Source organism: Dasypus novemcinctus, chromosome 9 (assembly GCF_030445035.2).
Source record: "Dasypus novemcinctus isolate mDasNov1 chromosome 9, mDasNov1.1.hap2, whole genome shotgun sequence".
NCBI classification, from domain to species: Eukaryota; Metazoa; Chordata; class Mammalia; order Cingulata; family Dasypodidae; genus Dasypus; species Dasypus novemcinctus.
Window position 1 is genome coordinate 114,742,680 of NC_080681.1, and position 11,153 is coordinate 114,753,832.

At 54.0% G+C, this 11,153-nt stretch overlaps 1 protein-coding gene across 1 annotated transcript; it reads right to left on the reverse strand.

The window, feature by feature from the left end:
* Nucleotides 1-243: 243 nt before the first annotated feature.
* On the reverse strand, nucleotides 244-6,647 carry PLA2G2F (phospholipase A2 group IIF). The gene is made up of 5 exons (XM_004458650.1): nucleotides 6,532-6,647; nucleotides 5,916-5,968; nucleotides 3,510-3,654; nucleotides 2,551-2,660; nucleotides 244-467 (listed from the first exon to the last, which is right to left on the reverse strand). The coding sequence occupies exons 1-5, from the start codon at nucleotides 6,645-6,647 to the stop codon at nucleotides 244-246; spliced, it is 648 nt and encodes a 215-aa protein (XP_004458707.1).
* Nucleotides 6,648-11,153: the final 4,506 nt, after the last annotated feature.

The window sequence follows — 11,153 nt, forward strand, 5'->3', positions numbered from 1 at the left end:
CTCGGGCCCTGCCGTCCACATCAGGTGAGAGCCCAATAAGCCACAAGCTTCCCGCCAAGTCTAGACCAGCAGCAGAGCAACAGCCCAGCTCCCAGAGTCCTCTGGGCTGGGCCAGGCACTGGTCTCCCTGGAGGGCTTCAGGGAGGAGGCGGCAGAGCAGCCTCGGTCCCCCCATCTGCCCCCACCTCCATGCCTGCTCCCTCGGTCTGGTCCACAGAGCCAGAACCTCCCCCCACTTCTCTCTCAGACCCCAGAGGGTGCTAGGGAGGTGGGACGCCGGGGAGACGCGTCTCCAGTGGCCTCCTCCGGGGGCGGGTCGTGCATGCTGCAGTTGGGCACGGGGCCCTGGCAGTAAATGTTGAGGTGATTGCGGTGCTCCTCCTTGTACAGCTGGCTCCGGAGGCACAGAGCCAGGCTCCTGTCACACTCGCACATCTGCTTGTCACACGCCGTCTGGTTGAACTCGCCTGTGGGGTGGGTGATGGCAAAGCTGTGGGTGAGGAGGCAGCAGCCCGTCTGGGACGTGGGGGCAGAGGGAGAGCGCAGCCTTAGCTGGTCCAGTGAGTCTCGAATGGGGGCTCCAGCAGGCAGGATCAGCATCACCCACGCAGGTCACCCCACCTGCGAGGCTGGGGCAGGGCCCAGCAATCTGGGTCAACCAGCCTTCCAGGAAACTGACATGTGCTAAAATTGGAAAACCACTCAGTCCAACACGCTCATTGTATGGTTGAGGAAACCGAGGCCCAGAAAGGTGGGGGAGCTTGTCGAAGCCACCCAGTGGGCTGGGACAAAGCTCAGGTGCCAGGGCCACCTCTCCCCACGGCCAGTTACTTTCTATTATCCCACGCCTCCTCTCTTCAACCACAGAACCTCTGGAGCTTAGAAGGATTGAGTGATAAAACGCTTGTAAAGAGCCTACCTAGCACATCCCGAACACTTGGCTGTGCTTGGATGTTGTTATTAATTAATTATTATCATCATTATTATCTTTGGCCTTCAGAAATCGTCCAGCCCAGTGGTTCTTTGAGTGTGCATCCGAATCAGCCGGAGGGCTTGTTAAAACACAGGTTGCTGGACTCCACCCCCAGGGCTTCGGACTTGGTTGGTCTGGGTGGGGCCTGATCATGTGCATTTCTAACAAGTTCCCAGGTGAGGCCCATGCTGGTCCTGGGAACCCGCTTTGAGAACCACTGACTATGGTTTGCAAACTTTTTAAACATTCCATCGGAAGAAGCCTTTCTCTTAAATGAGATTCTTTGCAGAAGATCGATACATCAAACAGCTGAAAGCAAAGCTGCTTAATATACAAAAACAGTAACGGCCAGCTGGGCTGGAGGCCCGCTCCCTCGCCCGCGTCCCCACTCGCAGAAGCAGACCCCGGCGCAGCAGGACTCCCTGCAACCCAGTGAAAACCCCTGCTGCAGGTTAGTCTGTTGCCCCTCAGGGACAGGGAGGGGCTAAGCTATCTCTTCTTAAATCCCCTTAAAGAGGGACCCCCTCTCTCAAGGCGGCCCCTCCACCCATGCTTGAACAACAGAACGTGAGGACCACAGAGCACTGGGCTCCCCAGGGACCCCAGACGTGCTCAGATCCCCGCCAGCCTCCCAGATCACAGGAGACGAGCGTCTTTGCAAAGCTGGCATTGCTTGTGAGCTATTAGTAAGGAACAACTTGCAAAGCCTGATTAAGACAAGGAGGCCTATGGGGTCGGGCCGGGGGTGGGGGAGCACATATCTGCCCCAGCAAAGGGGATCTGAGGGAAGCAGGGCAGAGACCCCTGGCCCCTGTACGCTGGGATGCCGCTTGCTTGCATCGGTCAGCTGAGGAATGACCATGGAGTGTTCATCCTGAACGGAGCAAGCTCCACCAGGCCTGGTTCTGATACTGCAATTGCTGGGAACATGGCGTGACCTGTGATGGGGCCCCAATGGCAGAAATGGAAAGGAATGCATCTGCTTGGATCCAAGCCCTTCGATGGGCCCAGGAGGAGGCCGAGGCCAGACGAGATGAGCAGCTTGCCCAGGGTTGCCCTGAGTTGCTGGTAGTGAGCTGGGTCCAGGCCAGGTCTCCCCACGCCCACGCCAGCATTGCACCAGACCTGGCTCGCAGAAAAGCAGTCTCAGGATCACCTGGGTTCTGGTGATAACTGTGGATTCCTTTGCCCCACTTAGATCCGCTGAATCAGAGCCACTCCCTAAGCTCCATGAAGCTTGAGAATTATGGCCATCAGAATGCCGATGCCAGGCTTGAGAATCAGAACACATCTGATCCCAGCCCCAAGGCAGGGCTGCCAGATTTGGCAAAACTAACCAAAACAAAAACAAGTACAGGACTCTCCACCTGGTAAACCTGCATTTCAGATAATAAATGTTGTAGTTCAAGTACGTACCAAATATTGTCTGGGACATACTTATCCTATTTCTTCATTTTATATTAAAACTAGTTAATCTTCTGCCCACATTCAGTTTTCAGTACAAGCATCCTGTCCTGTACTGGGCAACCACACCCACCGTCCCCCGACAGGGCCTGGATGGCGGGGGAGGGACTCACTGCAGACGATCTTCGTATCGTTCTCGGTGGCGTACTCATAGTGGTCCATATAGGGGTTGCAGCCCTCGCGAAAGAGCTTCTCATAGCAGCAGTCGTGGGCATGGCAGCACCTACAGGCAGGTACAGGAGGGCAGGCAGGCTTGGCCAAGCTAGCCACATCTCCCATTGGCAGTCCCTCACCAGGCAGAACTTGAGACTGAAGCCCAGAGAGGGGCAGTTACTTGTCCAAGGTCACACAGCCAGGCAGTGGCAGAACTGGAGCCAGCACCCGGATCCCTTGTGCACAATCCTGCCTCTCCATCCTATTCCTAGGAATCCCCGCTTCCCCTCTTGGATCCCTGGATGCGGTCCAGCACTGCGGTGAGGGTGGGAGGAGCGCCGACTGTATGCAGAGGTTCTACCCGGCTGTGCCTGATAGCCAGGGAGGGGCAAAGGTCTGGAGGTCGAGTGGGGATTGGAGGGACAGGCCACAGAGCAAATGCGTGTGGCTGTCCCCATTGCCCTGGTGGAGTGAAGTCAGTTGTCAACACGCACTTACTAAGCTCTCAGCGCTGCCAGGCTTTGTGCTGGCTGCTGCTGGGGAGAGAGGAGCAAAGACAAGCCGCGCCTCTTGGGAACCCCCCGCCTGGAGGAGGAGGCACGGTTCCTGTCCTCCAGAGCTTCCCTCCTGAAGGGCTGGGGCCCAGCCCTGGCCTTTGCAGCGCCTTGGCCGTGTGTTTGCTCCTCTCCTGTGAGAGTGGCCCATGGGCAGGTCAAGGTGAGGATGGGAGTTCAGATGCCTTCAAGCCCCAGACCTTGACCATGGACAACAGAAAGCGATTTAAACAGTTGGGGAGGTCACAGGCCAGTCCCCTGGCCACTGACTCATCAAACAAGCCCCATCCTTTGGGAACAGGGTCCTCTCGGGAATGGCGATAAGGCTCACCGGCTGCCCCCCAGCTCCCAACAAGAGAACCTACCAGTCCACCTCGTCCACGGGCAGGCCTTGCCCCCCGAGCCCGCAGTAGCAGCCGTAGCCCACGAAAGCCAGGAAGGCGTTCCTCCCCGTGACGGCCTCCACCATGGCCTTGAGGTTGAGGAGGCTGCCCTGGGCCAAGGTCAGGACTGCAAGAGAGCCAGGGGCGGGCAGGGCCGCCGTGAGCACCAGCCCCCCAGGGCCCGGGGAAGGGGGAGGAGGGAGGAGCCCCGAGCGCCAAGCACTGAGCACTCCCCACCCGGCCGGGAGAAATCAGCCTGCTCGTCGCTCTTTACTGAGACGCGCGGTGTGCGGGCGCGGGCCTGCGCCCCTCCTGCGCACGAGCTCGAGCTCTCTGAGTGCCTGCCGCAGCCCTGCCAGGTCTACGTTATCCTCAAGTTACAGGGGCAGAGACCGAGGTCCAGAGCCATTGGATAACTTGCCCGAGGTCACAGTGTCAGAATGTGAGGGAGACAGAGTTGGGACCCAGGCAGAGTCGGGGTCCAGAGCCCCCACGCTCAGCCCTGGGCTGCACATGGGCTGCCGGGTGCCTGGTACACAGTGAGGGGCTGCACAAATGCCCATCGGAACAACAGGGCTTGGATTGTAGGCCCTTCCTCCCCCTGCCTGGTCTGCCGCCTCTGTCCCCAGCAGGCACTCAGCGGCCCCACCACCGTCCTGGGGCTGATCTCTCTAAGGATTAATTAAAAAAAAAAAATGTAGCACTCTGGTCATTTAATGAAGGTACAGAAAAGGCTTCATTTCACAGGCTGATACCAGCTGGGGGTTGGAAGGGGGCTGCCGAGCACACACAAATACACATTCACATCCACAAACACACACACTTTCATACACAACGCACACAGACCCACACTCACACAAACACACTTGCACATGCATGCACTCACGCACACGCTCACGCATACACACACACACACACTCGCTCCTTTCTCTTCGCCCGCGTCTCACAGGAAGCAACAGTGCAACAGTCACTTTCTGTACTAGCAAAAGGAGCTTGGCGGCCCCTGCCCGGCCCCCGCTGCCTCGTGCCCCTCTCCTCTGCGTCCCGCCGCCCCTGGCCCTCACCTGGGCTGGGCCCTCCCTCCCTGCTGCCCGTGCTTTTGTCAGCGTCACCACCTGCTGGGTGCTGGGCCGGCGCCCCGTGCACTGTGCCTGGAGCTTCAGGGTCACCACCTGGCGAAGTCGCCCCCACGCCGCAGGAGTGCAGCCCGCCCCCATGTCGCGGAGGCAGAAGCCCAGGCTGGGGGAAGCTCGGGTGCGCCCCAGGTCATACAGCTGGAAGTGGCAGAGTCGAGGTACCTGCTTGTCCGGCATGATGGGCCACCCTCTCTAGCGACGGGGAGCTCACCACCTCCACGTGTCTCAGGGGGAAGGGCACAGACTTGGGAGTCAGACAGCCCTGGACCAGTAACTAAAGCTTCCTGGGGCTCGGCTCTCTCCTCTGAGGAACGGGAGCCCTGACCTGGGGACATCCTGCAGGCCAGCGCCCAGCCCGGGTCGCCCACACCAGACCCTCACTCCCTCCGGCCGCCTCCTCTTGGGCTGAACTCAAGTGATTGTTTTCTATATAACGGACCACTCTGGCATTTCTCTCTTCAAACCCGGCTTTCAGGCAAAGCTTAACAGGCTGGATGGAGAGCCAGGCCAGGCTCAGGCCACATTCCACGGGCCTGAGTCACCTCTGCCCCAACATCTGGATGTGTGGCAGGGCCAGATTTGTGTTGGACGCCCCACCTGACAGCACCACAAGTGGCTACCCCCATCCTTCTACCAACCCTGGGCAAGAAGTGCCCGAGACCCGCTCCACCATTTTCTTGTACACTCACATGCACTTGTACCCACTCGTACACATGCCCATAAGTGGATACCTGCACCCTTACGTTCATATACTCACTCCAGAGATAGACACACTTACACAGTGGACACAAATAGTCTCACAACTCACGCCAACACTGACACACATTTTATTGACATGTGTGGCACAGACTCCGCCGTGTGCTCAGACACACCTACACACATAGACACATGCTGATGGCCATACACACTCATTTGCTCGTGTCTACATGTCCACAAACGCATACCCAGGCTTTGCTGGGGTGCCCTGACACCCCACAAACACCACCGTTTTACGATGTATGCTCAGCTCCCAGCCCTACCCCATGAGGCTCATAAATGCCGCAGACCCTGTGGCGTTTACGGGTGGCTGGAGGAGTAAACAGCCCCAGCGGAGAGGATGAAGCCAGCAGGGGCTGAGCAGGAAGCGCGGCCCAGAGAGGAGAGGTGACAGGTCTAAGGTCTCACCGCCGGTCGGCAGAACTAGAACCCAGGGCACCCAAAGTCACGGGGTGAAGACTGGAGAGGGGATAGGGAAGGAGGGGTCTTTACTCACGGCTGCCCGCCAGGATGGCGATGGCGAAGAGCCCTCTCATACCCAGGTTAGACCTGAGAGAGGAGGAAACCGAGACTCGAGTCCATCCCATCCACCTGCCTGCACTGGGGCACCGTCCACACCAGTCCCAGGTGCCCCAGATGCCAGCAGAGCAGGGCCACGAGGCACCAGGCACCTCCCTCCCTCCCACCTTCAGCAGGAATCCCCTGCGCCTCCTGAGGGTGGGTCTTGAGCCCAGATCTAAGAGACCTGGGTCCCTGGGTTCTAGTCCTGGCTCTGCTTCTGAATTGCTGTGAGACTGTGGGCAGATCCCTTAGCCTCTCTGGGCCTCGAGTGCCCCATGAGGATTCACTTAAAATGCAGTGACAGGGTAGCAGATATAGCTCAGTGGCTGAGAGCTGCCTGCCACCCATATATGAGGTCCTGGGTTCAATCCCTGATACCTCCTAAAATATAAACAAAACAAAATAAAATAAGCAGTGACATGTCTCAGCCCACCAGGCAGAGCATCAGAGTTCTCCTTCCTGGAGAAATGGATCCTAGAGCCAGCCTCCCCACCTCCCCTCCACCCCTGCCCTCTCCATGGAGATTCTATCCCAGGGCAGCAGGCAAATACCTGGAGGTTCTCTGCGTAGAGGAGGCCCTGAAGCACGGGTCCCCCCTCCCAGAGGGGTGTCTAAGCAGCACCTTCTTCCTGAACCCTTTGGGATTGACCTGGGCCCCACCTGCCATGATCTGAGTCCTGGGGGGCCAGCGCCATAGGGCTCACCAGGTCCGAGGTCCGCTCCAAGAGCTGCGGGGAGCAGGCCCCAGCTTCGCACGGCCACGCGCGCTGCCTGGCATTGACCCCGGGCAGGAGGCAGGTGACACATGCCCTAGAAAAAGGAGGCCCCACTTCCTCCACCCCCACTCCCGCCACTGCCCTGCCCCTGAGGGCTGGCAGAGTCCCCACCCACGGCCTGCAGGGTGTGCTCAGGCCTGCACAGGTGGGGGACGTAGGCACCTGATGAGGAGTTGCCTCCTCCCTGCACACCTGAAAGGAAATGAACCCAAAGGCCTCTCTCTCCCTGTCTGGAAAGGAGGCCCTTCCATGTGGATCCCCGTGTTGGAAGGAACCCTTCCACATCTGGAAAGGATTTAGCCCCAGATCTGGAGAGAGCGTCCTACCCACATCTGGAGCAGAAGCCTGTCGGTGCCTGCATCCGTCAGGACCCCCGAGCTAGGACTGGAGGGCTATGGGCACATGCATCTGGCAGGAAGCCCCCGAGTGCCACCGGAAGGGCAGCCCTGCTTGTTCTGGAGCAGGGCTTCTCAATCCCGGCACTACTGAGGCATTGGGCTGGGTGATTCTCGGGGCAGGGGGCAGGGTGCTGTCCTGGGCATTGGGGGGTGTTGAGCAGCCTCCCTGGCCTCCACCCACTAGACCCAGTAGCAGCTCCCTCCCCAGCTGTGACAACCAAAACAATGTCTCTAGGCATTGCCATGGATCTGCTGGAGGAGGGGGGCGGACAAAATCACCTCTGGTGGGCTGGTGGGCTGGTGGGCTGGGGGTCAGCGCCATTTGCCTTTGGTTGGGGAATGGGGGGGCGGGTAAGTGTGGAGGAAAGACGGGCAGGAGCCCTTCCTGGGCTGGGCCCGGAGGCTCGAGGAGTCGCCTGCTGTGAGTTCCAGTCCCCGCATGCCTACTTCTTGGCCGTGGGACCTTGGGCCAGCGGATCCTCTCCTTGGCCTCTCTGTCCTCCGCTGCGGACGAGCATCACTGGCACCGCCAGGGGAGGAAGGGGCTCAGCGGAAGGTCTGCTCGTTACCAAGGACAGACCCCTTCCCCAGCCCCGAGGTGAAGCCAGGAGGCGGGTAGGGGGCGGGCAGCCTTGGAAATTGAGGCTCCAAATAATCCCCTCCCCTGCTCAGTGACTCTTCTCTGTCAGCACCCCCAGGCTGGCTGGCAAGGGACAGGAGACAGCCCCCCGAGCTTCCCTTCCTGCCGCCCGGCCTCGCCAACGTCCTCTTCCTTTACGCCAAGCCTTCCCACCGCTGGCCTTGCGTGCCTGGCTTCCTTCTCCCAGCCAAGGCTTCGCCTGCCCAGCTTCCTGCCTGTGGATCCAGGCCCCTCTCCTTCTCAGGAAGTTTTCCTGGATAAATAAACCCCGTCCCCTCGCGGCCCTCCTCGGGGAGGTATTCATTTGTACTTGCTTGTGCATTTCCTTTGTAAGTAGCTGATTTTGTGGATCACGACACTTCACTCAGACTGGGGCTCCTGCAGAAGAGGGGGCTAGGTTTCCTCCAAAAGCTCAGGCTCCCCCAGGGACAGGGCCACGCCTGCCCCTCAGCCTGAATGCTGGCGTCTCCTGCACGAAGCGTGGCTTCGGTTTTTGCCCCTGGCTGAGGCATACACCTCCTAAGGCGTCCAAGCACTCCAAGGAGGAAGAACAGAGAAGGAAGGCGCGTCCTCTCCACGCGCTGCAGATGCCGCCTCCAGCCTGCAGGGAACTGAGAGCCACGTAGCTCGACGGCAGGGAGCCCGAGGCTGTGGCAGGGGGCCGAGCGGCCGCTGTCTCCCCCTGCCTCCCCATAGGCCGCCCTGGCCCGGCTGGTCTTGGTGGAAGGCAAATCCCTGAGGGGGGATGGCTCGTCCCACTCGCGGGCCCTCCTCCTGCCAAGCACAGGGTGCTCAGTGGCGATGAAGTCAATAACTGGTTGGCCCAGTAATTCCACTTCTGGGGCTATAAACCTACATTCAAGCCTGAGCTGTTCCTGGAGACAGGTGATAAAGGATGCTGATGGTGTCGTAATTTATGATGGCCCTGAAAAATCAGATACAATTTAGGTTAGGGGATTAGTTGAGCAAATCACCAGCGATCTATTTATAGCCATGTCTTAAAAGAAATTTGAGACTCTGGGGGAAATTTCATGTTGTGCTGGAAAGTGGGAAAAAAAACCACAAAACCCCACCTCTATATACAGTGTAAAAGCCATTTTGTTTTTTAAAAAGCGTGGCGGGAACACATATAAAGATTATCTGGAAGGATATTCAGTAAAATCTTAGTGATGGTTATCTTTAAGTTATAGAAGACTAGTGACTTTTATTTTTTTTATCTGTATCTTCTTTTCTCACATTAAAATGTACCTAATGTGATCCCTAAGATAAAATGGACAAATTCTTTGAAAGACACCAACTATCAAAGCTCATGTAACTTCAACTATTCCTATATCTATTCAAGAAATTGGCTCTGTAGTTAAAAACCTCCCCACTGACAAAATTATGTGAAGAAAGATCTGGGGGACCACTCAGAGCCAAAAACCAAAATCCAACCTCTTCAGTTTCCTCTTAATAGCTTTTTTTAAAAATATATTTTTTATTTATTTTTTAAATTTTATCTTCATTTATTCTTTTTTTGCTTTTTTAAAATATTACATTCAAAAAATATGAGGCCCTCATGCACCTCCTATCCCCCTCACCCCACTCCTCCCCCCATAACAACAATCTCCTCCATCATCATGAGACATTCATTGCTTTTGGTGAATACATCTCTGAGCACCTGAAATTCAAAATCCCCACCAAGGCAACCAACCCAGCTGGTCAGTCAAGTCCCTAGTTCTTTATATTTGACACAAAATAAAACCTGCCTTCCCTAAGCCCGCCTCTCAAAGGTGGACAACCCCCATCCAACCAATTGGAGTCAAGCTAACTCTTTTTAGCTAACTCTTTTTATGTCTCTAAAAATCACTTGCCATTTCTAGAAGCTTGAAGCTGCTTCTGCTTCTGGACGTAATCTGGCTTTCTCATTGCAACAAAACTTTCGGTGTCCTGAATAAAATGCTATAATCCACAAACTTGACTCCAATCTGCCTTTTGACACCATGAAGAAACTCCATGTCCAGATGGTTTCATGGTGAATTCAAAAGGAAGAAATAACACCAATTATACACAAATTCTTCCAGAAAATTGAAAAGGAACATATCCTTCCAAATTCATTCTATTAAGCCACCATTACTCTGGTATCAAAATAAAAACGCATCACAAGAAAATAAACCTAAAAGTAAATGTTCCTCATGAACATAGATGCATAATTCTTAACAAAATTTTAGCAAATAGAATCCAATAATATATAAAAAGGAAAATATACCATGACCAAGTGGCAGTATCCCAGGCAGAAAAGGTTACTTTTAACATTCAAAAATCAATTGACATAATAAACACACCATACAAACAGACTAAAGAAAATCCATATGAGCATCTCAATAGGTGCACAAAAAATTGACAAAATCCAATCTTCGTTCATGATTAAAAAAAAAAAAACACCAAAAAACTATCAGTACACAGAAATAGAAGGGAATTTCCTCAACCTGGAAAAGGACATTTCCCAAAACTCCACAGCTAACATATACTTAAGGGTAAAAGATTGAAAGCTTTCATCTAAGATTAGGAGCAAAGCAAGGGTGTCTACTCTCACTCCTCTATTCAACATTGTCCTGGAGGATTGCTTGTTTTAATTTTTCTTTTGTCCTGGAGGTTTTAACTAGTGCAGTAAGATAAGAAAAAGGAAATAAAAGGTATACAGATTGGGAAGGAAGATGTAAGACTCTTATCATAAACAACAAGGTCATTCATGTATAAAATCTACAAAAAAGCTGCTAAAACTAATAAGTGAGTTTAGCAAGGCTGCAAGATATAAAATTAAAGTATATTTTCAAGTCTAGGGGAGTGGATGTAGCTCAAGTGGTTGAGCACCTGCTTCACATGTACGATGTCCTGGGCTTAATCCCCAGTATCTCCTAAAAAAAACAAAACAACCAAACAAATGGGAAAACCAGTTCTCAATGGGGAGTGGATGTAGTTTAGTGGTTGAACACCTGCTTCCTATGTACAAGGTCCTGGATTCAACCACAATACCTCCTAATAAAAGAGGGAAAAAGTTACTGTACTTTGATATGCTAATAATGAACAATTGGACATTGAAATAGAAAAAATACATTTATAATAAGACAAAAAATGTGAAATAGAGGTAAATATAGCAAAAAAAAAAAAAAAAAGAAAAAGCAAGACCTATACACTGAAAACTACAAAGCAATGCTCAGAGAATCAAGGAAGAGTTAACTATATGGAGGGCTATACCATGTTCTTGAATCAGAAGATTCAATATTGTTAACATGTCAATTCTTCCCAAATTATAATCTCAATGAAAATCCTAGCAGAATTTTCTTGTCACTATTGACAAACTGATCCTAAAACTCAAA